Genomic DNA, 26,589 nt, shown 5'->3' with positions numbered 1-26,589 from the left:
GATTTGGGGACCACCCTAAAGAAGGAGTTGTTTAAGCTGAAACCGTTTACACAGGAGACACAACACCTAGGACTAGGACTTTTGTCTTGCTAAATTCCTAACCTGGACCACTGTGCATTGGCAGCGGCTGATCGGCGGTCGCTGTTAGAAATGTATCCGCGCTGAGAAGACGCCGTTGTTGGTTTGAATAAATCGATGCGCATTAGTGTTGGGACATGGGTCGCGTGGGCGTCTGGCGCGAGTGAGAGAATTCCCCGGGTCCATTAAGCGATCGAGGTATTTATTGAAGCGATTGTGGTGAATCCCAACCCTATCCAGGTGTCACCATTCGCGAATGTTATTGATGTTCATCAACTGTCTGTTTGATTATGGACCTATCATCGATAAATCCTCATTATTTGCCTTCAGCTTGCGACTCCCACCATAAGCTAAAAGTCCCCCCAGGTGAGAAATGCCCGTTCATATGTCATTGTTTCACTGGTGAAAACGAAAAGATAAATCGTTGCCTCCAACAGTAGTACGTTATGGCATCCGAAAACCAGACAACCAACGGCGAACGATGTTCCCCAAGATGCCAGGTCCAAGAGTTCCAGCAGCATCCAGCAGCGCAGCAGCAACAAAGGTTATAATTAAACAGGAAAATTCACGGTTCCGATTAATCACGGTTCTCCGCTTGGTACAAAGTGTGACTAGGACAGTCGCATGCGGTCGGTCGGTAGTCAGTTCTTCACACATATCGATGGAATATAGAGGTGTTTCAAATGTGGAGAAACGACAAAAAGCGTAAACCGAATAAAAGCAGTCACAAAGCGACACATGCCGATCGATGGGACGGTGGATTTAGATATGAGATAGAGATGGGGAGGGAGATAGCTCGACAAACACAACTGGAATTAAGCTTCCAGAGAGAATCCGATTCGACACGGTGGGTAGCCAGCCGAACAAGTCAAACCAGATCTGGGATTCACATCTACTGAGATTTAATCTTTGTCAATCTTTGTTAAAAGTTCACGATCGATGTTTATTTCATAAATGAGCATTGTTTACAACAATTAGTAAAGTCAAGATTTAAAGGAATTCAAAAGTAAAGTCAATTAATACTCGCTCAAACGAAAGGTGTATATCTGCGCTGTCCCCATCGATCAAATTAGTTCAGATTCAGGTCAATTCTTCCATAACGCCCAGTTCCGTGGTGAGTTTCTCGGTGCAACACAAGATCACCCGATCGTCTGAACCGTTTCAAACAGACGTTACACTGGTACAGACGTCGATGAATTGGAACGTGGTCCATCAGCCTTTGTCTACTGAGAAATGTGTCTCGGCACGCAAAACAAGTAAACGTCCGTTCCTGTTTAGTGCCTTCCTTTTCCTTGTCAAGCTTCTCGGTTTGAGTCTCCTTCTCTCGCACTGAAACAGAATGATTCTTCTCTTTCGCATCGTAACTGACAGACGGAGCCTTATTATTCGAGTCCGGTTCGCTTTTCATCATCGATGCTTCCTCACCGCCATGTGAAGATGTCTCCCGCAAGACCCGATTGGTTCGCAGGCAACGGTCACGGAAGCGGTATGTGTTGCACAAATCCTGCAAGCAAACGCCGCAGATGTTCTTCGATGATTCGTCCTGTTCTGAAATCTACCGCAAAAGCAGAAATTTCAAAACAACTTTGCTCGCTTTTCGATGGCCTCAGTTTACTCACAATAATTCCGCAGCATCCGGCAATCAGGTCGCAGATCGAACTCTTGAACTCTTCCAAAATGACAAACACTTCGAAGAGCAGCTCGGTGCCTTCCGCCAAACAACAGCGGCAGTACGCCGGGGATTCTTTTGCCTTTGGGGTAGCCATTTTTGCTGGAGGAAGCGTGTGTTACAGACAAAAGCTTAATTTTAAATGGTTTTGGTTGAGCCCAGAGACGTTGAATAGAGACACGCATAGACTGAAGCAAGAAGAACCTGGGGTGGGACGTGCTATCAAATCAGCCTACTGATCATTCTTGTATGAAATTGGTTCCAAACGTAAACAAACCCTGTAGGTTTCTTATGGCTTGTTTACGTTTGGAACCAGTTATGCGAGGTAGGCGACGATTGTTCGTATTTGACAGCAACCTCCCCCCTCCCTTGAGAAGAACCAACCGAACCGTCAAACGCTGAACCAAAGTAAATAAACATTACTGTTCGCTCAATTCACCAGAAAGGACTATTATTCTCAATGATGAAAAAATTGTTTAATTATTTCCACAAAATATTTGTCAGTGATAAAAAACAATTTCGAATCGGAACGTTTTATTTTGTTTTATGGTAATAAAAATGATTACGCTGCAAGCAAAACAGTAGAATATGACAAAAGTTATACGGTTATACTGTCATGGAGCGACTGTCATACTTATTTGATCGAACTTTGTACGGCTCATTGATTCTCAGCCTAAAGGTTAGGAAACGCTCAATAATTTTTCTCCTGATAGCGAAGGCGAACCAGCCTCAGGCTGAAAGCCTCCCTAATAAAAAAAACTTAACTTACCTTTCTCCAGACAACATGACAGTCTTCAAAAATATTTGTGCTGAGTGTTTTCATAAGATCACCTAATTTGGCAGCAACGTTATTATTGGATGTGATGGTAAGTGATATAGTGTCGCGGAATATTCTTTCCAAAGCAACGAAGAAAACGTAGACATGCTCGTTGTTATATAGTATAGCAATGCTTCGCTAGTATAATGGAAACTATTAGTAAACTTCGAGGATAATTTTAAGATAGCACTGCTTGATATATGTACTGTACATGGCGAAAGACAAGCTTCACAAACGGTGTAGTTCATGGCAACGCTCCGTAGAATATATCCATCGATATGATAAATTTGATTTCTTTCAGAGTTGTCAAACAATGCATCGTCGAAAACATCCTCCGGGTATTCCACAGTGATCAGTCTTGAGCCTAAGTTCCAAACCAAGTGACCGACAACAATGTACACGTGGGTTTCTCGATGAATGCAAAACAATGGGCTCCACCCAAAGCGGATAATATAATCACAGGTGGACTCGAGGCGAGATGTTTTTAAGACAGGTGGGCAGGAACTCACGGTCTCCCAGTGTTGGTGAGTTCTTTGCCGTTAATGTTCACGAAAAGTTCACTATTTTGCCATACAGAAATTCAAAACAAAAATTTTGATCTGTGGATTTGGACAGTTTTTGACCTGTTTCATACGACTGGAAGGTGTATGCTGGTTACAAATGCCGTGCCAAACTGATTTCCTACGCAATTAATCAATCTTTGATGTGAATTTCGCTAATAAACACGGAAGCATTTCTTATAGCAAACTTGCCATAACAAAATGGGCATGGTTCATTTGAGTAAACAAACTAACACTTCTTCCGACTGTGGCACCTCTCTTACTCGCCTAGGACTCTCGGGTGGACTGGAACTCATGGTCCGCTCTCGGTCCGCCATAGTATTGGTAAGTTATTTGCCGTTAATGTTCATGAAAAGTTCACTATTTTGCCATAAACAGTGCCGAACATAAAAGTTTACGGGCGGATTTGGATAGAATTGGACCTGTTTGATACGACCAGAAGGTGTATGCTGGACACAAATGCCTTACTAAACTGATTTCCTACGTGATTGAACACGATGAGGATTGAATTTAGTAAAAATGACCATATACAATCGTCATAATTCATTTTAGTAAACAAACTAACACTTCTTCCTTCTGTGGCATTAAAGTTTATGGGAAAAGTTTAATTTTTGTACTCATCGTGCCAGCCCGTCCCCACAAGAGATCGAAGCATGCTTTGGCCGCGAGTGTACCTACATGTTTATTTTGCCGAAGCCTGAACCGACGCCTTGATATTATTGGACCGTACAATTTCTTGTTATAGCCAGTCTGCAGCGCTCAAGATGGAAACACAAAAATTTATGAATTTTTACCCAGGAACGGCTACAGGCGGAAAATCAACTGAACCAGGAGTTTCACGGACTGAAACATTAAAATTTCAAGTTTTCTGGTGTCAAATTCAAAATGGTTATTATTTGGTAAACATTGGAGACATTGAGTAAAATCATTCCATTATACTATGTTCGATAGTATATAGGTTAAAACCTCATGGTTTTGTGATACGTTTTTAAAAAAGGAACTAACTAGATGTTACCTCTTCCAAGTCCAAAACAATAATGAATTAAATTTTATTTGCCAGAAGTTACAGAGGCCTCACTGGAGAAACGTGCCTTAGCTATGTGGTGAAATAGAATCGTCGTCCGGTCGCATGTTGCTGATGAAGCGCGTTTCAGTTTGTTTGGTTTGTTGTTATGCTGCTCAGTTTATTTCGATGAATTTGCTGACTATGAACATGATGATTGAGACTGCTCCTCGAAAGAGACCTAGGGCTGCTGCTACTTGATGTTGATAAATGGTTTTGATTTGATTCATCCTTGTGTATGACATTCAAATGGCTTCTGGAACACTGCGTTCTTAACTTATATACCCTGCATTAGGGGCTGTCCATAAAATACGTAGACAGTTTAGGGGGGGGGGAGTGCTTGTATATGGACAATTGTCTACGCAGGGGGAGGGAGCGGTCAAAAATAAAAAAAAACTGTTTACATAGTTAATAAACAGGCCCTTACATTACATAAAAATTCATCTAGCTCGGAGCGTTTGGTACGGTATGTCCACGCATTCTTCCACCGCGGTAGATTCACGAAATGGTCGATGTTTGAATATATTTATTCGAACTCGAATCATTTCACTGAATCATCTTTACGGTAAATGCAACGCATTAGGCCTGGTCGTTTTGATGTTTGTGTCATAACAAAGATATGCTGCAAACATCAATGTTGACAACAAAAATGATTAAGCCTTATCTAACCTAATCATTTTCCGGGATGCTTTCTCGTACTGACTGCATTTGTATTAAATTAGAATAGATTAACACTTCTTCCTTCTGTGGCAAAAATATAGGACTTCATCAAATTAATCATTTTAAAAATCAGCAAAATTGTTACTTGAACTTTAGACAATAGACAAACGTTTACGACGGCTTTTGAGTAACTGAATCTTTAAATCCCATATGGAGAAATGAAGCATGTCACATAGCAATCGAATATTCTCTGTTCATGTATGATTATGCAATGCCCGTTGACTGTGAATTTGAAGAAATCTTTGATTATGAATCAGCTTATTATGATAAAATCAGCAATAAGCTAAACATTATTAATTGGCAAACAATGTTGAGGAATAAAGGAAATGTCGAGAGTGCAACTGATATATTCTACAATATATTATTTAAAATAATATGGGAAGAAGTAACGGTAAAAAGACGAAGACGTCAAGTTCATTCAAAATATCCAGTTTTATTTAGCAGGCAAACAAAAACCAGAAAAATACATAAAGTTTACAAGAAGTATAATAGTAATGAAAATATGAAAAACAATTTGAATATTTCCGATCAACTTAATTTGGATATGAGTATCGCATTTAAGGAGAATAATTTAAAAACTGAACATGAAACTAAATGTTATTCAAAAACTTTTCTAATTATGTGATGACCAAATTAAAATCTGGCAATTTCCCATCCAGAATGTTGACGATAGTGTAAGTAATAGAGAGGGGGATATATGCAATTTGTTTGCAGATTTCTTTTAGAAATTTATACATCATATTCGGAAGCAGATCGCGATCGTGAATAGTTTAGGTTTCATCCTGAATTTTCTAGTGACATAAGCGTCAGTCAAGTTAATGTACATGACATTTGGGATGAATTCAATCTTTTAGATGCATGCAAAGGCTCTGCATCCGATGGAGCTCCTCCGGTGTTTATGATAACTTTATCAACTGAGCTTACTACTCCATTGTTTTTGCTTTTTAATATGCCATTGGAAATCTGGAGACTTTCCAAAAATATAGAAAAGCTCATTTCTAGTGCCTATTTTTAAGACTGGTAAAACGCGTCGACATACTCATGCTTCTTTTTAAATTGCAAAAGATGGGAAGCCAGTCCAAGCTCCTCAAATGGCTTGAATCATATCTGACCAATCGCGATCAAATACAGTGCTTTCCCGATTTTGTCAGACCCTTCTCAAATTTTAGGCTGGCAAAATCGGGAAAAAATTCCCATTATTTTTTGATCAAAACTATTATAGAATAATGAAATCCTTATAGGGTACGGGGTGCTATGGGATAAAATGACCATCAGTGCTTAGTTACATGTTTTGCCAAACAAATTTAATGGAGTTTCACCCATAATCACTAGAAGAGTTACAGAACAGTCATCTGGGAAATTGTTTATATCAAGTTGTTGCGTAAATTTGCGCTTCTCAGAATTAAGCAATTTAAAAAGTGTTCATCCCTAATATCTGTTGACCGATAAACTGATAATGAATACTGAGTACAATCGTGAAGATATTGTAGTGAAGATTGTTTTCCAATAACCAGTTACCGAATTTGTTAGTAATATTATATAATGTTTATTTAAGCTAATAAATATATTATTATAGCATTGTAGCTGACTCAAAGACATCAAAACTATGTCTTATCTGCTGAAAGCGTCGGTCCAATGGATTTGGCCAGCATCTTTCCGCAATAATCAAGTAGTCTTTTGATAGTACGAGAAAAAACGCTGTTGGTCATATAACGCCAGGGTGCTCTTCTAAGCCATCAAATAATTAGAATTATTGAATTATTTTTCTTTTGACGATAATGAAATATGTATCAACTTTCAAAGCAGAGAAAATAAGAGGGGGGGGGGGGGTGAGAAGCCAGACCTGTATTTAAGTTAGCACGGGGTGGTATCGATTAGTTGCCTAGTGTAGCTCTACTAAAGTCCATTCCTTACTCTCTCCTTTGCCTGGATCCCACCGGGACCACACTGAAGCGACTACTTCGTGGGGGCTGGCACTTCTCATACTCTCAGTGCTAGCTGGAGTTGCTATAGATCGCTGCTCCTCTCTCCCTTCCAAGTGCCTTCCTCTGGACACATTTCATCAACGACATTCTCCACGTTAAGGACAGGCATCTCCCTTCGCACTGTCTCGCACCTTGGACAGTCGTAGACTACATGCTCCGGCGTTTCATCCACGTTGCTATACTTCGGACAGAGGGTTGACTCTGTGTGTCCGAACCTATGCAGGTATTTCCTGAGGCAGCCGTGGCCAGACAGGAACTGCGTCCAGTGGTGGTTGACTTCTCCATGTTTTCTGTTCACCTAGGTCGAAAGAATCGGTAATAACCGACGTGTCCATCTACCGATATCCACCGTGTTCCACTCGTATTGCAACTTTGCCAAAGTGGTGAAAGCGGCGCTCGTTGTCCTCCGCCGGGTGATTCCGTCCAATAGGGATCATTGCGGCGATAGTGCATACTGCTTCCCATGAGATGGTTCTGTACGCACTCACGACTCGCATGGCCATGAACCAGAACGTACTGCTCAATTTCCTTTGGTTCTGCTTCGTTTCCAGTGCTGCAAGCCAGGCTGGATTTCCATACCTCAGTCTTGCCAGAAGATTCCTCTTGATATTGCTAGGAATAGAGTTGTTCAGCATGATTTTAGCTATTCTGAGGCCTTCCAAGCATTCTCACATACATGGCTGTTGAAGTTTAGCCAGTCATCGATCATCACTCCCAGGTATTTCAACACGCGCTTCGAGGCAAAGGCGTGCGTTGGACCAAGGATGGAGCCTTGTGGATCCTAATCGATCTCTGTCCCATATCTGTCTCGTAGACCCGAACTAGGCTCTGGAAGTAACTCCTCAGAATCCTGTACAGGTAGTCAGGGATCCTCATTCTATGCAGCGTTTTGACAATGGCTTTTCAGCTGCGCTGTTAAACGATTAATAATTTCCATTTAATTGCACTACCTTATTTGCTTATCCTTGACAGATACGCGTATTTCGTCTACAATGCGCAGACTTCTTCAGTGTCTTGTACTAATACTCGACTGAAGAAAAACATCGCATTTTACCGAATATATATTAAACCAGGTACATTTTCACTTAAAAGCTAGGTAAACTTAAATTTAATTTTCTGTAGGAACAGGTACTCCGCTGCTTACTCGTTTATGTGTCCTAGGAAGTAACTTGAAAAACCATGTGTGTCCGTTTCCTTGATCCCTGTTGAGTAAAGTTGAATTACGTTGTTTGTTGATCTCGATACTTTCTGCATGCTCCGGCGTGCATGGTGTAGATACGGTTCGTAAAATCGTGATGTCCTCCGTCGATAGTTGGTGGTCCTCTGTGAAGATGTGTTCTGCAACCTTAGATGTGAAATCATATGTTAGGCCTTTTTCCTCTTGCTTTTTGGCCTTATTGACCTCCGCTATATGTTCTTTAAATCTAGTTGCTAAAGTTCTCTTGGTTTGTCCTACGTATACTTTGTTACAATGATTACAGCTTTTTTAAATACACCTGCTTTGCCTAAAACATTAACTGGGTCTTTAGTGGATCCTAATGCCGCGGATACACTTGTATGACCTACTATGGGCATGAGCATTGTTTGTATAATAATTATGAGCACTATACAACAACTATACACTAACTATGCAAGTGTGACCCTGGATGAGCTCATAATTTATTATACAAATAATGCTCATGCTCATGGTTTGTCATCCAAGTGTGTCCGCGGCATAACAATGATTTCAACTGGATATGTCTACTGGTGAAAACTAAATCTAATTCTTGAATTGCTTTAACTGTGGTCTTAGCTTACAAGTAATATCTTGATCAAATGGAACGGACACTCGTTTCAATGGTTCAGGTGCTGCGGTGAGGGTTGTAAATAATCTCCTTTGTAGAATTCTCGCTTTTTTTTTATCGATGATTGCCTGGATTGTGGTCTCCTTGTATCCGTTGAGTCTTGCTGTTTCGAAGATGTACTGTAATTCTTTAACCTATCCTGTATCGCTGAGTGGAAGAGTCTGCATCCGATGAATCATGTGGTGGAAGGCGACCATTTTCTGCTGGAACGAATGGTTGAAAGTATAGGGGATAACTCTTTTGGTGCTTGCTGGTTTGCTGTAAATTTCGTATTCAAGCGAAGAAGATGATGACGATTCCCTGATGGCTAGAAGATTGAGAAATACCAATTTTACCGTCTTTTTCTACCTCGTGAGTAAATTTGATATCCTTGTGAATTCTGTTGATCTCATCTAAAATTTGTGGAAGGGCTACCCGTTCAACTACGCTGAAGATATCGTCAAAAAACCTCCACCAACGGTTTGGCAATAGTCCTTTCACCTTCAGGATTGTCTCCAAGTTGGCCATGAGAAGTTCACACAATAAGGGTGATAGGGGGGCTCCTTTCGTCTGCTTGTAGAAGTTCCTAGAAAAGAGAAGTAGTTCTCTTCCATACAAAAGTGGGTCAGCTTAAGGTACGTCCGAACCTTGTTTCTCCATGCTGCATCCTCTCGTTGTGTTAATAGCCAGTCCTGCAAATGGTTGATCATTTCCTTGACCGGTACGCTGGGAAAAAGAGCTGTGACGTCGAAAGATACCATAATCTCGTCCTCGATGATGTCTCCTGAAGATTGTAGTTGCTGGGCGAACTCCTGCGTGTTACTAACTGCTTTACTCTGGAACTGATTTGGCATACGCTGGAACTCTGTGACTAGCAACTTGTTTGTGGTGGGGGAACCAACTGCAGACACGATCTCTCGCATTTCATTCCCCGGTTTGTGGACTTTGGGGAGACCTTTGATACTGGGTAGAATGGGATAGCAGAATAGAGTCATTACAAAAGCAATTTTTATTATATGCACTCCGCAAGTTCGGTTGGACTGTACTTCCTTTACCATCTTATAAAGCTCGAAGTATGCTCATCAACATCCAAATATTGCAAGAGCGTCGTGAATTTAGATCTATAAATATTGGACAATGTATTTAGCTAATTAATCATACCTAAGCATATTTACGGAGTATATGTGCATCGTTTATGATCAATATCAGGGTTTATTTATTTATTAAATTAATTAAAATTATTGACCCTTCAACTCAATTTCATAAGATGATATAGGTTTTCCAAATCATCTTAGAGTTGGAATAAAATGAAGTACCTGATATACAATTTCTAGAACAATATTCTTAGCACCGAAACATATCCAAAAAGTTTCATGGAATATAACAATTGGAAACTCGGACCGGTCTACGTAGTTCTTGAACTGCCCCTTATGAGATTTTTATGTGTAGTAAAGAGATAAGACAAAGTCCGCCATGTTTCACGCATAGACTGACAACTGCTTATGGGATTTTACCATAACAGTAAAGAGTTAAAGAGTAATCGTCAAAGCCAATAGCCATCATCCGAGGCGGTTTTAGCATAGTCATCGATCTTCAAAGGAACCCAATGCATCACAAGCATCTCGTGTGCTGAATGTATTGAAGGTGGGTGGACGATACCTACTCGAGGAATGGAAGTCAGGTTGTCAAGCGAAGTCTGCATATTATCGAGCAAATCATTGTAGGTATATGGACTAGAGTGGGTAAACTTTACAACTCTCTGCTCTCACTGCTCTTTCTATTTGCTTCGAGGTCCCCAGCCACTGTGCCAAATTTGAGTGAATCTGGTTATGATCTGAATTTGCGGGAAACCGACGAAAGTAATAACTAATCAAAAATTGAATAATTTTAGCATAGAGGTAGGGTTTTAGTCCGTTTCCCACTATTCCAGATCGTAACGAAAATCGTTCAAATTTGACGCAGTTGCTGGCAACCTCAAAACAGATCGAAAGAACAGTGGGGAGCAGAGTAGTAATCAACAACTACAAAAGAGAAGCTTATTTGCGGCTATTGTGCAATGAGTATTTGCATAGCTTTTTGAATACTGGTTGACAACAGATATGCATTTAAAATGCTTATATACTGCCAAAAGCATCTCGATTAATCTTAGACGCTCGAAATCCCAATTTTTTCCCTAAACTCTTCAGTCAGTATCACTACATTCGTATTTTCAAGCAAATCAGCCGTCTCTTAGTCATCGACTTAGTCATCTTAGCGCCTATCTGCTAACAACTACTCCACTCGCTCGTCATCCTTCAATAAAAGTGGATTGACAGTTTTATGCAGCTCTGTATCGAATCGCACACGTTGAATAGTAATAATTCATGCCAACGTGAAACTTGAAATTGAAAATAAAAACTTTGAAAGCATTTCATTCCAGCATTAGATCAACATCATCACTTATCAATGCAATATAGCTAGGTTCATGTTTTCATGATAGGTATTCAAATTCAGTCGAATTGGTCATGAATGTATGTATGTATATACAATCCAACTTCCACTGACCGGCAGTGTTTTATGAAAAAAAAATGTTTGCAATATAATCTTTTATTATCTTATACTGATCCCATTGCAAACAATTTATCCCGAAAGTTGGAAGGTGATAGCTCTGTTGAGATTCAGTAACATATTTCAGAATGCCTGGTCAATATGCAATGATGCAAAATTTGATATTTTCGCTCCACAATACTTAAACGATTGCAAATTGGATCCTGACTAACCTCACAAAATTTGAACCCATTTGGTGAGAAACTGAGATGGCAAAAACCATTTAAAGTTTGTATGGGAATTACTATGGTAAAACCAAGATTTTTGTTCATATCTATCTAATAATTCACCTTATCGGTCTGCTTTAAAAGCTTTCAACTGTACATGTAGGAAGCCAGCTACAACTTTGCTGAAGACCACTTTTTGATTAAATACAAGGATCGAAAGTTATCAATGGTTCAATGCGCTGATGTCTTATGATCATGCTCAATCAACTGCTCAGCAGGCAACATTGGTGTTTCTGGATAGAACACACAAATCATGGCTACTATGTCACACTGCAAAATACAGTGTTGCCTACAGAGCAGCTGCTTGATCATGTCATAAGTTTAACAATCTCTTAAATAATTAATAACTTTTTCCTGTCTCGTTTTACATAGAAACGGTATTCAGCAAAGTTGTAGAATGGCTATCAAATTGTTTCGCAGCTCAATATGGAAAAAGGACTAGAAGGAAACGAACAAAAAGTTGATTTCCCATAGTAATTTACATGTAAACTTCAAATGGCTTGTGCGAAGTCTGTTTCTAACCAAATGAGTTGTAACTTTGGGAGGCTAATCAGGACCTGATTTGAAACCATTTAAGCACTGTGGAGCCAAAAAGTCAAATTTTGCATCAGTCTACTGGTCAATCACGTCCATTCCGAGGTTACTTTCACTTACAACAAGCCCCGCATACACGTAGTACCGATATAAAATGTATATTTGTACTGCGTGTACACTTCCAGCATCAACGCAATTCCTGCACGTATTTAGTAGGATGCATTTCATATTTTTATATCTAGTTGTAATCAGTTAGATCTCACCGCTTATGTATTGTGTCTTTGCTGCTGAATCTTTGTCATCTTGATTCTCGTTGAGTCCTGTTGAATAATAGGCATCTGTAGTGGAATACTCTTCTCTCTCTTTCTCTATCACTTTTCGATGTTTTTCGTATCTCTTTTTGAATATTGTAACCGTTATCAATTGAATAATGACAATCCCATCTCTTTATATCCGGGTTATTGAATTGGAGGGGCAGAACGCCAACACCAAAAACGTAGCGGAGGCGTAGCACCGAACACGCGAAAATAAAAACCCACCGAAGCGCAGCACGACGCTACAGCAACAATTCTATTTGTACTCCGGAAGTATTCACAATCAGAATCTTCATTTATTCACATTAATGAAAACGAATTACTTTTTACATTAAAACAAGCCAAAAAGCACGCGGAAAACACAAAATTTGTGACAGGAAATTTAAAACCAACAGTTCTCGGGCAGAGCCTACTGCGCGCCCAAATTCAATCGAATTGGTCATGAGCCAAAACAAAAATGGAACGTGGACCAAATTAAGATTAATTTAGTTTCAAATTAATTGTTCATAATTGTCGGAGTCGAAGTAGAAGTCGGTACTTTTTCTTCGATTCCATCTCCAGAGCCCACATTCATTCATAGAAAAATCGCATAAAATTCCTAGTGCCCCTCTCCACAATTTCCAGTCAGAAACATAACCTACTCCCGATCCATTCATAACAATGGCAATCGATTCACATGCTAATTTGTTCGACATCAACTCGCTGGTAATTAAGTGCCACTCGCATTCGGATGGGAGCAATTAAATCAGCTCAAAACATGACAAACGGCCGGTAGGTACCAATCTGGATCACGCTTTGTGTGCGCGGGAGAGATCGTTACTCAATAATTAGGTATGCGCCGGATGTTTGCAATACTTCAACGTCTGTGCGCGTGTGAGTGTCTATAGTTCAGTAGAATGGGAACAATTTTACAGCTCTAAGCATGAATGAAGATAACACGCTGTTTAATGATTCACTATGGGAAACAAGGCGGCAAATCGCCGGAAGACTCGCATGTGTGTTTATCAGCTTGTTTCATTTCTGAAAAGAACCATCAACATTCAAGATAGCACAGTTTGCTTACAAACACACGCACATTACTCGTTGCATTTTCTATACACAAGAGGAAAAATGTTCTCAATTGACGTAAGCCAAACATCGACATCAGAGTAAAACCACAGAACCGTGAAACTTGCGCGACGTGGATCGGTTTCGTAACAAACCTATTTCGCCCACTGAAAGTGTCAACAACAAGAGTTGAAAATGAATCTTCTCACTGGCAAAGGTTTCACGTTACAGTTTCGTCACTTGTTGATTTCATTTCCCGAAAATGGTCATAAACGGTGAACCCCTTCTGGCGCTGGCTGGCTACGGGTTCGACACCCCCGAAAACGGTTAAACTGTGCGCGAGCTGGGGAAGGCGTTTGTGGTCTACCGCAGACAATTTAAATTCTACGTAGGTATCCACTGACCACTGCTGTGAGAAGGGACAAGGGGGCTCCCACAGCTCACGTGTACGAACTGCCTAATTGTTTCGATCCAGCAAAGCGAAGGAGACAGAGCAGTGCTCTCGGTAGCTGAGCATTTCTTCAATTGGAAGAAACCTGACCCGATCGATACGATCGTCTTTGGACAAACGTAACTCGTTCATCTCCAACTTTGGCTCCGGTCGGTGGTCTTTAAAAGGGAGTAAACAAAAGTAAAAGGTTCACGGCGCGTCGACGGTCGGTAGTTGTTGGGCAAAGTCGTAAAGCTCGATGCAACCAAGCATATGGGTTTGTACTTTTATGTTGTTGCACTTTTGCGGCTACCGCAAAAGGAGAGACTTGTCCGAGCGGCATTTGGCCTAGGCGAGGAACCGTTTCTTTCTCGGTCTGATTGAACAGCTGATGTTGGGAAATTTAAGTCTTGTGTTTATTCTCCTGATTCCAGTTGTACTTGAAATTTAAATGCAATTTTGAAACCGTTAGTATATCACATTCTGTTTTTGAAGCAAGTGGTGTAGCGTTACGATCTATGTTTCTAAATATTACAGTTGGAAATGTTGGGCAGATCTTTGCCTTTGCACTTTTTCACCCAAACGGACCAGCCGTTGAATCCGTACTGCATCTGAATCTTCTTGACGCATTCGATGTCGTTGGTAATGATGTCGTCCAGGAAATCTACAAAGCAATAAAGTCATGATCAATATTTGAATAATTTTACTATGGCTCAATTCGTGCACCCTACCTTCACACTTCATATTACACTTTCCACCCTTTCGACCGGCTCGGCACCATTCCTTGCTGTTGATTTGGAAGATCCCGTAGCTGGCGGAAAGATTGGGAAGCTGCGTCACCTTGGCGGTATCCATGCCACTTTCCGCGTTGGCCAAGCAAATCCAGTTGCCGAAGAATGTTCGCGAAATGCCATTCTTGCCCAGTTCCTTGGCCAGGTCACATTTGGTGAAGACCTTGGCTTCGTTCAGCGCTGCGAGCACCACCACCAGAAGGCTTGCAATGATCAGTAGTTTTTGGATGGCGTTGTTCATGTCGTCCGATTTGGTGCTGTGTTTTCTGTGAAATAGATGAAACAAATTGTCTTCAGATAGATTTCACTTCCTAGGATGGGATGGGATTTTAACCAGGGACTTCCATTATGGGAAACTATTTGAACTAATCCTTGAATTTGTTTATTTCTCTTACAGGTATGTTCATACTAGAGGTTTCACTTTCAAAGGTAAATAAGTGCTATTTTGGATTAAACAAAATGGACGGCCCAAAAACAAGGTTTTTTTACAATACAATATGGATATTTTCGGAACTGGGACGACGTGTAGATGCCAATAATCGATGTCTGACGCCATTTTGGATTCCAAGACGGCAACCATTGGTTTCAGAAAAACTGTAAAATACCCTTCAATATAGGTATTTTCAGATCGGGGACGACGTGTAGACTGTAAATACCCTGGAATGGGTTTTTTTTTCGGAACAGATACGACGCATAGGGGAAGACGAGGTAAGAACGTCCGGCGGGGAAAGAGGGACCACAGCCAGTTCTATTTGAAATCCTCAAGAGTCTTGCCAATACTGAATACAGAAAACAATAACAACATATTTTTATCATTCTGAAACACCTTGTGGACCCCGAACTTATGAAACTTCAAAACAATAAATAAAAACAAACTTTTCGTTCGGTGGGGCTTTCACGATCTTATTTTGAAAGCAACAAATATAAGACTTTTTGATGAACAAACGAAGTTTTCTGACGTTTACTGGTACCTTTTTCCTTCAGTAGGCTGTACTTTTTATGTTCTACAGTAACAAAGGTATGTAAAAATACATAACACATGTGAAAGTATCAAGGGGTAGGTCACTCTGTAGACCAATCTTGGATCACCATTTATCTCAGTGTGCCGCAAGTGTACGGCTGGTGTGCCAATTGTTGCGGCAGTGCCGGGCATAGAGCAAGCTACGATTTTTTTTTTAAATACGAATAGTATGGTATATTTGGCATTGGAATTCCGGTATTTCTGTCAGCTTGAATGTTTAGGTTTGCAATTGCAACTGCCCCGAAAAAAGTCGAACATCGTGATCGATAAGGATTCCTTCTACCAACGAATAAAATGCTTCTACGCCAACTGGAAGTCGAAAAGTCAATCTCTTTCCTGACCAGCAAGAAGAAGGTCGATTTCCTGAAGCAGATCGAGAAGGACGGTGAGGAGGGCATTCCGTCGGTGAAGCTCTTGGTTCGGGATAATAACGACAAATACAAGGCCAATTTTGAAAAGCTGCTGGAGGCGATCATGGGATCCAAGGATGGCAAAACGTTGAGCGTCTTCTCCAAGGAAAACTTCCCAGGCAAATTCTGTGAATCGTGGCAAGCCTTCTTTAAAGACAAAAGCTTCGTGTCACGGTGGACATCAGCGTCCCGATCGCGTACATCATGTGCTCCAAGGAGGACTCCGAGGTAATCACCATCAGACAGTAGACGTATTCAACAAGTACCTCAAGGATCACATCATGGAGATTATCGATGCTTTTAAGAAAGTAAAACATGCCAAACTGTCGGAGGGTGTCGAGCAAACTCTGACGGACAAAAGATACGTCTCCGGTGTGGATACCAACTAGTTGGACATGTGTACCCGTCGATTATCCAGTTGGGTGGCAATTACAGATTGAAGTTCAGTGCATTCAGCGACAAGAACTATCTGCACTTTGGATCGATCATCTGTGTTCTGAGTGCGCGTTACAAGTCCTACTACTCCAATGTCGTCCGAACGTTGCTGATCAATCCGACGGAAACGATTCATAAACACTACACCTTACTGCTCAATCTGGAAGAGGAACTGCTGAAGGTGATGATCCCGGTCAAGAAGCTCTCGGAGGTTTTCAACGTCGGAATGGTTTAAAAATTGTAAGTTAATTAGGTTGAGTTGAAGCAATGAAAATTCCATGTGGTTGTACCGCGAACATTAGTTCGGTTTTGTTCACATGAGTTTGGTTTGGTAGACGACCAATTGACCAACTACTTATCACGGCACAATCACACGGAGTTTTTATTGCTTCCAATCAAACTTAATTAACTTTTATTTTTGTTACAAAAATCGAAAACCATTTATTTAATCTTCAATAAGATGACACATATTCGAAAATAAAACTACTCTTTTACTGCCGCTCCTCACAAGTCGGTCCCATTTGCGTTTTTGTCAAAACAAAGTATTTCAATGGAAGTGTTAGCTAATCACCCATAGGTTAGTTATACTGCGTGAACTCAACAACTTTGTTCTGAAAAAGTTTGGAAAAACAGAAAAACGGGTTGTCCCATTACATAAGAAGCAGTGCTACGAAGCTAACTTAAAAAGCGTTTTTCTCGGCTTGCTGATTTGAGCTATTGACCGGACCTGCCATGAGCGGCAGTATAGCAAACACCAAACGTACCGAACAAGGCACCGGTGGCGGTGCCCCTGTATAAGTTTTTACACAGCGGTGTATTATGCTTCGGCAAACACCAAAGCCGAGTGTTTCAGACATTTGACAAACACCGTAGCCGATTGTTTTCGATTTCGGAAACCACGCTTGCTGCTCGTAGGAATTTTCTTTAAGCAACTTATGAAAGATTATCGTCTTACACGATGTAGGTCTTATACGGCTTTAGCATCTTTTACCTTCCGCTGATAGACGACTGATCAAACCATTGGTATCATAATGCCACCTTCCATAGTTCGATTCTTATCTGTGCCCCTTTTCATTATTTTTGTCTACATTATTTTTCATAAGATACATAGATTTATGAAAGTCATTTCGATTTCTTTTGGCCAAAAAGCATAACGCAATCTTATGAATCTTATGAGATAGGGATCATTTACAACACAGCTAAAAAAAGTAGTGTAAATTTACGTTACTATGATACACATAAATGGAGCGTCATATATCATACAAGTTTACATTATAGATCGTGTAAATTTATGAGACATGTCATGCAATATTTCTTATATTCTATGCAACTGTCCACCATTGTTTGCAACATTTCTTGCAAGCTGCTAGTTTACGTGAAAAGGAAGTTTACATGCATGGATGTTTACATCACCAGTAAAATTCAGAAGTTTTTTTTTGTGCAGAATTATTAACCCTTTGTCTGTACCTCTAAGATAAAACTAAGTTCATTGCGAAAATCCTTTCAAACGGGTATTAAATAAAATTCGCAATATGTCTCAACTAACAGGTATATCAAAAATACTTTAGCATGCAGAAATGTCAAAGAAAAATATCATTTTGATGAATAATCAAGATTGCAAAAATTGCCTGGGGTCATATTGAAGATACAGACAAAGGGTTAAGAATACACAAATCACCCACTTCCGAAGAGCGTGTTGGAGTTGCTGTCCACCCATTGGTATTTCTTGGTTTTATATTAACTAATTGAGCTGATTGTTTTAATGCGATTAGAGTCAATCTAATAATGAAAACTTATGCACAACCAAAAAAAACAGCTCCACTGATTGAATCATAGCAGAAGGCTGGCAACCCCATATCAATCCCACCTCAAACCTATACGTTTGACGGTAGGCAACATCACGGGCCTAGAGTCGGTGTATAATGAGTCACGCCAAGAGAAAAACAGTTGAACTCGCATCACGGTTTTCAAAAGATTCCCTTTCTTTTCACTCGGCAACAGAGGACTTCTACATCAACTTCAAATGACTTCTAGCGAGAAAAAAAAAGAGCGGCTGTAGTAAATCATTATATCAGTGATTTTGTTAAATTATCTTATCAAAAAATAGTACAAATTCTCATTACTGGTCATTACCAAACGTATCCCATGACAATTTAATGTTCAGTGCAGGATTATGATCATTTCTTCGATTATATTTTATATTTTATTGCAATACCTTTCGTGGACCTTTCATAGCATCGTAATGTTTGTTTACTTTGCACGATAGGTAGTCAGTGATGCCACATATACAGATTTATCTGTAATGATACAGATTATTTTCAATATTTTGATACAGATATCTGTATATGCAGATTACAGATTTTTGAAAAATATACAGATTTTTCAAATAAATGCATAAATAGATTACATTTATTTTTTTTATATTTATTATTTACGATAAATAATCATTTTTTCCCTTCTAAGCAACTTGAATTCAATCTGATCATTAAATCCAAATAGATTTTTCACTAAATGAATATTATTATTTTAGCTGCGAATTGCCTTGGAATCTTTCGAATGGACTTCTGATGTTCAGATGTTCTGATTTCTCGTTATAAGGGATTTTAGTTTCCCTTTCTATTTGTTTAATTAATCATATCACATGGTTACAGATATGAAGGTTAATTCAATATATTTTTCGTCAAATCGATAAACAAGCCATTTTAGAAAACCAACAAAGGGGTTGATTAAAGTTTGTGAGTCGAAGAGTCAACTTGATATTTTTATATTTGAAAAGCATACTTATAGAAATACAGATTATTGCATGCCATTCGACTAAACTTCCAGTAAAAGTTCTGTGTTATGTCCAATGTCCAGATAAAGGTTTTCGTAATCTCAGACAAAAAAAAATCAAATTCTAGGGATTTTTGATAGGGGAAATGTTTGCTTCAGCAATACCTTAACCTCGTCAGGGGGGTAAACAAGGTCCTTGAGAGCTTAATTTTGGCATGTGGATACATTGTGTTTTAGAGCATCTTTTGGCCAAATTTGAGTGCTCTAGGACTTTGTTTACCCCGCTGACGAGAATACGTTAAGGTATTGCCGAAGCCGACATTTCCCTTGGTTAATTCATTACGGAAATTTCCAGCCGAAAACAGATTTGTCTCTCATAACTGGTACTTGATGTTTTGTATTTTCAGACTGTATAAGGGATACAAAACACATCAAGATTGTAGGATTTCAAGATTTTTAAAATAAACAAATTCTTTAGAAAGCAAACTTCATTAAAATGATACGAAATTCACAAAACTTCTATAAAGTTTGCCGCACGTATGCGTTTCGCGATGATTTTTAGCGAAGTTTCACGAACTCAATTTCTTGAATTTGTACGTAACTTCTACAACGATTCCAAGTCCACTAGGCTTCAAAAAAGTTCCCTGAAATTATAAGAGATTCCTGATCAATAATGAGCTTCCCTGAAATAATATAATGTTCATTTAACTTCTACGAATTGTCCACTTCTACGCAGTTTTCAGAACTTTTCCAAGTTCCTTCTTTCAACGAATTTTTCTGAAGATCTATGATGTTCCCATAATTATTACTAAATTTCCTCAATGTCTACAATGTTGCCTGAACTTTTTAGAAGTCCTTGAAGTTTTACGAAGTTAAAGAAAAATCCCTGGAGTCATGGCCAATTTGTAGAGCTTGAAGACGTTTTATTTTACCATCGAGCAAATATCGATATAATATAGTTTCTCTGGTTTCTTCTAGTCCAGAATGAAGGAAAACTGGTCAACATAAAGGACTTTAAAAAAATCGTTGTTTATGGTCCAATTTTATTAATCGCTGTTAAATAGGAACATCGAACTTGACAAAATACCGGTGAGTCAAAAATAACACCAAATATTGGGGGGGGGCAAGATATTTCTGAAGAGGCCTCGCCCCCTTGTCACCCCCATTAGCTATGCCAATGAAACTTTAGTATTTTTTTATGATTCTAAACTTAGAACAAACTGAACTATTTTGAACAATGAATTTGCTCAATGGAGATTTACGTAAATCCGCACTGAGACCATAAAACGGAAATTATACAGATTTTTGTCAGCAAGATACATATTAAAAAGATTTTTTGCGATGAAAATACAGATCTAAATTCGAAAAATGTGGCATCACTGTAGGTAGCCGGGTTGACAGTTCAATAGGTAGACTTGGCTTCACTCTCACCGACTCTACACGGGCCTTATTTAAATACGGCCCGCCTGACGTATGCATGGTAGAAAGGGACGGAAAATCATGTTATAAGCAGAAAGACAAGAGCAGATGATAGCATCAAAAACATGGCCACCAGTCAGGCCCCTGAATCATAGGATATATGGAGTGTTTCCATATATGCTGATTCACTAGCTCAACCAGCTCAACTAATTAGTTAATTTCAGTTGCTTCTGAAATATCATGCTGGTAGATGCTGACGCCCTGTTTACATTATGCTGGTTACTTTTTAGTACAGTTTTAGTACACTACACTGAGGAAAAAGAACATAAGAACTCCATAAGAACAACTTATGAATTTTAGCCACACGAGCCCTATGTCTGGACTATTCGACTGTCAACGCTTGGGAAAATGAAATGGCTAATGGCGTACACTGAGGCATACATGAGGGGAAAAAAATTCCAAGCGCTGAAAGACGAGTGATCAACACACATATGCGTTTCCGCAATTCTTATAATGGGAATTCTCGGATATATCCAAGGTCATCACTGATTTCCATCACTACCTCAACAGACTTCCCCAATCTCAGGCATCCGGTGAAGATCAGCATCGATGGCACCTATCGTTTGGTCTGGGTTTCACGTTTGGCCATAAATTCTTTTGCCAAATCTCCGGGCAAATATCGTTGCTTCCAAAGTTTGAGCATGCAACAAGCACAGAAGCAGGTGCTCAAGAAAGTGACAGTTCACATCACAAAACACACTAAAAAAAAACATCAGCATAATGCTCGATAATTCTACCACATCGAAGATTATCGATGAATAGTGTTTAAAATCGGATAATATCGGCAGGTGCTTGTTATCATTCATTACGACTCGAATTTATCTTAAAAAATCGAAATTTTCAAGCAAATTTAAAAAATCTGTTATATGAAACGGACAGTGTGTTTCCATCCTATTCCATATTTTTATTCGAGAACACCCACCCCCGGATGCAGTTTTAGTGCTGAACAAAGCAGTAAATAAGAGTCGTATAAATGTGGAAAAATCAAGAAAAATCAAAGGGAACCCGAGAGGGAACCCCATAACGAACTCTTTCAAAGGATCCCGCTGAGATGAGTCTATTGGGATATTCCATTCATCTCTCCGGGTTTTGGAACGAAATTGTGTTTTCAACTGATATCATAGCGGTATACACCTTGGTGTACGAGAAAGGCAAAAAGGTTGGGGTCAGCAAATTGTGTTATTACATTTAAAGCCTATAGAAAGCTTACTGATGCAAAACCATGAAGAAATAGGTGTCGTACGGCATGTTTTGGTGCAATAATGTAATTGTCCCCTACTACAGGTTCCCTCGGGGGTACTCCGGTGTTTCCGGAAGTGGCCAATGTGGTCAATGATCCATTCAAAGTCTATAGAAAGCCTACTGATGAAAACCATGAAGAAAGAGGTGTCGCATGGCATGTTTTGGTGTAAAAATGAAATTGTACCCTACTTCAGGTTCCCCGGAGGTACTTCGGTGGCTCCGAAAGTGGCCAATGTGGTCAATAATCCAATTAAAGTCTTAAGAAATCCTACTGATGAAAAACCACGAAGAAAGAGGTGTCACACGGCATGATTTTTGTAAAAATGAATTTGTCCCCTACTACTGGTTCCCCCGAGGGCACTCCGGTGGTTCCGGAAGTGGCCAATGTAGTCGATGATCCATTCAAAGTCTATAGAAAGCCTATTGGTAAAAAAAACTTTGAAGAAATAGGTGTCGCACGGCATGTTTTGAGTGAATGAAAGAACTGACCGCACTCAGAACCTTCCCTCAGGACCGATTCCAGGGAAATGGCCATATCTTGGTTGATTCTGAGCCGATTTTAGCTCTTGGTGCGTCATTTGCTTTGCAAATGGTTCTATTTTTGGTGTATGAACAAAAAACACAGATTAGTAACGGACACCTTGAGAAAAAATCATCACAAATTTAGCAATTTAGACATGCCCTCAGGAAACCCGGAATATCTCCGGTATCCGGTAACCATGGTCACTTCCATTGCCCCACCATAAAATTTGATTAGTTTTCTAGTCGAATGTTTCTTGAAGATTGAAAATCGAACAATATTTAACGAAGTTACAACAGTTCAAAGTTCGACAAAATTTTGCTAGTACCCTATATTTCTCACAACCCCTGTACATCGAGATGTTGCTCATATTAAAAAAACATATTTCTGTAAAAGCTCGGGAAGTTGTACTCAGCCTTTGAGTTAACTACGTTTTGAAGAATATAAGTGACCTAATCTGAACTTTGTGTCAAACTCATTTGCCGTATAATCTGTATTTATCTTTTCATTAATTGCTGTTAACGTATATGGCGTAAATAGATGCATTCCCAACTTCAATGAGGTCCAATTCGTTAAAAGCAGGTCTGTTTTGCGTTAAGAGATGAACTAGCCTATGGCTAAAAATCTCTTTAATAAAGAAAAAAAAAAGGTCTGTTTTGCTCTAACATGACTTTTACAGCCATTTAAAACTTCGCATCTACTTTATGACCCCCCATCACACGCAAAACTTCTGCTTATTTTATGCAACTCAATTACAGACATTTCTGAAATTAACAGACATTTCAAACTGAACATTGCATTAGGTCCTAAGTAACATTGATCGATTCTCTTCGTCGACTTTCTCTTACGTTAATAAGTCGTATTAGATGCTAGATAAAAGCTTCTTTTATCGATCTGAGTGCTAAAAATACATGAGAATGTCTTAACATGGTCGTAGGGATACCAAGAGAAAGTCGACGAAGATAATCTGTCAATATTAGTTTGGACCTAATGCAATGTTCAGCTTAATTTTTCACAGCCTTCTGAAAAAAAAATCTGGCATCTCTGCTTCTGACGTTTGCCTTAGTGGAAATCTAACTACGCAACGTATTGCTTGAACATCACTCAATTACTGCGGTAATGAGATTGACAAAAAAAAATCTCCAAAAATTCCCCAGAGGACGTAAGCAAACAAAACCTGCTATTCTTCGTCTTCTTCTTCATCTTAGGCTAATAGACATCTAAGCATAAGTGCAAAAACGAACGTATGTGTACACAGTTTCTTGCACTTATACGGCTGCGTGCCTCTTTTTTGCAGTTTGTATGTACATGAACACACACATTTACACCACAAACGTCGGAAAAGTATCTACTTCCCAGCACGAACATTGTGCCTGATCTCAACTTTGGATTCTTTGAGTACTTCTACCGCAATGGAGATCTTTCTAATAGTACGTTCAGACTGCAGAGTTATAACATGTTATAATAATTATCGACTAGGAATATGTCATCAAGATAGGCTTATAACATGTCAGACTTGTCGTTTAAGCCTGCATATTTTTTGCATTTGTACATTTTTTGGTAATTTGAATAATCATTCCTCATTTTATAATCTACAGAAAACACTGAATAAGGGATTACTTTTCCTATTTTCGGCCCAAGAATGCGTTGAAACCTAGAATCAGTCTTACAAAGATCTACATGATGTATCTAAAGTGTAAAGTGGAGTAAGATGCATACCCAGGGCCAATCACATTTTGACGTTTAAAATACACTTTTTCCCTCTTGTTCGAGGATTTGTCTAGGAACATCTGAACTATCAATGCTGCATAATAAATCCAAGAAAATATACTGAAAATTTATTCAAAATTTTTAATAAAAGTCATCATTCAGTGGTGGTGCATCTTACCCCATCTTACTCTACTAAGGTCACTGAATAGATTGCATCATATAACTAACGGCCACTTATTACCATGTAGCTTCAATCCTGTGTTTATTTCGTCGAGAATCTTAGATCGCATTGGCTTTTCAAGATGTTAAGAAACTGTGAAGCCATCATGAAGAATCTTCCTCATCTTTTACAATATTTTACCAAACGTCAACGAAGAATAAGAATATTAATTCGTAACAACACATAACACAACAAGCGATCATCGAACTACCTCGCGTTTTGTTTTGCTTCTAATCCTCTCGCGATCGCGACAGCTCTTTCTCCCTTTTCGGGGTTTACCTTGAACGCACATGACGGGGAATACTAAATTTGGTGGCATGAAAAACAAAAAGCAAAAACAACGAGACAAATACGCTCATGGTAACAACAAGGCGCTATTTTTTCGGTGACACGTTATTTGTGTATTTGCACTTTGATATACTAGCCTCGTTGATATATTAGCGCTTTTGTGAACTGCAAACATCCCTGCAAGACCTAGTTCGAGAGTGCCTTAGCACCGCACTTGAATATTCATTTCACTTCTACAGAACGATACAAATTCAAATTAGCGTTGGAATTTCCACTTATTAACCACGTCTCAGTCATGTCAGGTGTGGTCGAACTTACATTCAAATTGAACCCACCTAAGCAAGTTGAGAAAGCTGCCTCCCGGCGGACTATATTTGCACTGCACAAACCGCGCTCTGCACTCACTGGCAATTACACCGCGTCTAAGTGGCAATCTTCGATTGCCATAGATATTTATTGGGAAACACTTCACTGGGAGAAAGAACCCTTTTCCCTATCAGTCTAAATAAACTATCTTCTCCCCTTTCGAAGAACGTAACCCAACTCTCTAATTACCGCAAACTCACACGGAATGGGACACGCCACAAGTGGCCGGTTGACCGAACGAAAGTGAAGATGATAATGACTTTGCGACCGCCGATGTAATCAACTAAGTCGGCAGCGATCATACTCTCAGCGGTACTCTCACCCAATTCTACCCACACCCATACCTACTTACCTGTGTATTCATATTAAGTTGTTTGGCAAAAGCAAAAACGTGTCCGGCGACGGTGCGCGGTGGCGCGAGTAATTGAGCCGCGAGCTACGTCGCGATTTCAGGAGAGTGATGATATTTACTGGTATGGAGAATTAATCGGGCAGTCAGCTGCCGATGACTGTCGATGGGGTAGTCAAGCTTTTACGTTTCTGTTGTTTTGCATGTATTTACACACTTTCCAGAACAACCGAAGCGGTTTGTTCAGCAGGAGAGCATTTCGATGCTTTGGTTCGATTCGTACATTGTTTGAACTGGACTGGAGTGGATCGCGCAGACTCGCGATGGTGATTGTGATAGCGGACCAGTTTTTGCATTATACAAATATGTACCGGGAAGTGATTGATACATACAATTTTAATGCACCTCTCCGAGGCTCGTTTTGTTGAAAATGACATTTACCAACCTTCCTATTCTAGTGAATTTTAAATAAATCCTTTTTAAATCCGAGGATGAATTCCATGATTTTTATTTGTTTTGCTTTATTATAGAGATTTTCAGTCAGTGGCTGGTTCATCTCTTTGATGGCAGAGGGTGCCTAAACGGGGAACACCTGGGCTTTCAACATAATTACAATACAGGTATTAACTAATCATTGATGTGCGTTTTGGATTTTATGGCTGCGAACGCGCAAAAATTGGTCGACAAAAAAATCGTTTATTTCAGTCAAAATTCATATCACAAAAATCTTATCATTTTTCTTTTGGTAGTTCAATTCATATATTTAAAGGAAAAATGTTCGTTTATTCGTTTGGTTTGCCAAATCCAAACTGCCGTGCCTTCCGCTTAACCCCTTCCATTAAATTTTGCACAGTGGTCTCAGCGACCTTATTCGCCGCCAGTTAGATTTAAAATGCTGCTCGTTTTCCATGGATTTATTAGTTTTTTTTTTAGATTCCGATACGAATACCGTTCGATAGGGCGGAGTTCTGGGCTGTTGGGAGGGTTGTGGTCTTTGGGTGCCACAACCACGTTGTTCGCATCGTACCACTCGATTGCCTTTTTCCCATAGTGGCAGCTCGCCAAGTCCGGCCAAAACAGCACAGGTCTATTGTGTTGCTTTAGGAATGAAAGCAGCCGCTTTTCCAGGTACT

General features: G+C 39.6%; 2 protein-coding genes across 3 annotated transcripts in view; one reads left to right on the top strand and one right to left on the bottom strand.

Moving 5' to 3' along the window:
- Positions 1–26,589, top strand: part of Lrt (Leucine-rich tendon-specific protein) — a 114,300-nt gene that overhangs the window by 60,830 nt on the left and 26,881 nt on the right. The gene's annotated exons all lie outside the window — the stretch shown is intronic.
- Positions 14,300–25,354, bottom strand: LOC135705052 (lysozyme c-1-like). 2 transcript variants are annotated; one of them, XM_065226612.1, is made up of 3 exons: positions 25,060–25,354; positions 14,585–14,910; positions 14,300–14,517 (listed from the first exon to the last, which is right to left on the bottom strand). In XM_065226612.1, the coding sequence occupies exons 2-3, from the start codon at positions 14,883–14,885 to the stop codon at positions 14,378–14,380; spliced, it is 441 nt and encodes a 146-aa protein (XP_065082684.1). In that variant the 5' UTR covers positions 14,886–14,910; positions 25,060–25,354; the 3' UTR covers positions 14,300–14,377. The 2 variants fall into 2 exon arrangements, with proteins under 2 accessions (XP_065082684.1, XP_065082683.1); XM_065226611.1 differs by having other exon boundaries at positions 25,077–25,354.

The sequence above is a fragment of the Ochlerotatus camptorhynchus genome, unplaced genomic scaffold (genome assembly GCF_037179485.1).
Source record: "Ochlerotatus camptorhynchus isolate MF236.1 unplaced genomic scaffold, CSIRO-AGI_Acam_v1.1 ptg000257l, whole genome shotgun sequence".
Taxonomy (NCBI): domain Eukaryota; kingdom Metazoa; phylum Arthropoda; class Insecta; order Diptera; family Culicidae; genus Ochlerotatus; species Ochlerotatus camptorhynchus.
Note: the sequence above shows the minus strand (reverse complement) of the source record. Positions and strands in the feature narration are given on the sequence as shown.

What these genes read in the sequence shown, in the direction of transcription:
- LOC135705052 (XM_065226612.1), bottom strand. Translation starts at nt 14,885, where the DNA reads ATGAACAACGCCATCCAAAAACTACTGATCATTGCAAGCCTTCTGGTG. An exon ending in GTGTAATATGAAGTGTGAAG is followed by an intron (nt 14,518 to 14,584) that starts GTAGGGTGCACG and finishes ATTGCTTTGTAG; the next exon opens with ATTTCCTGGACGACATCATT.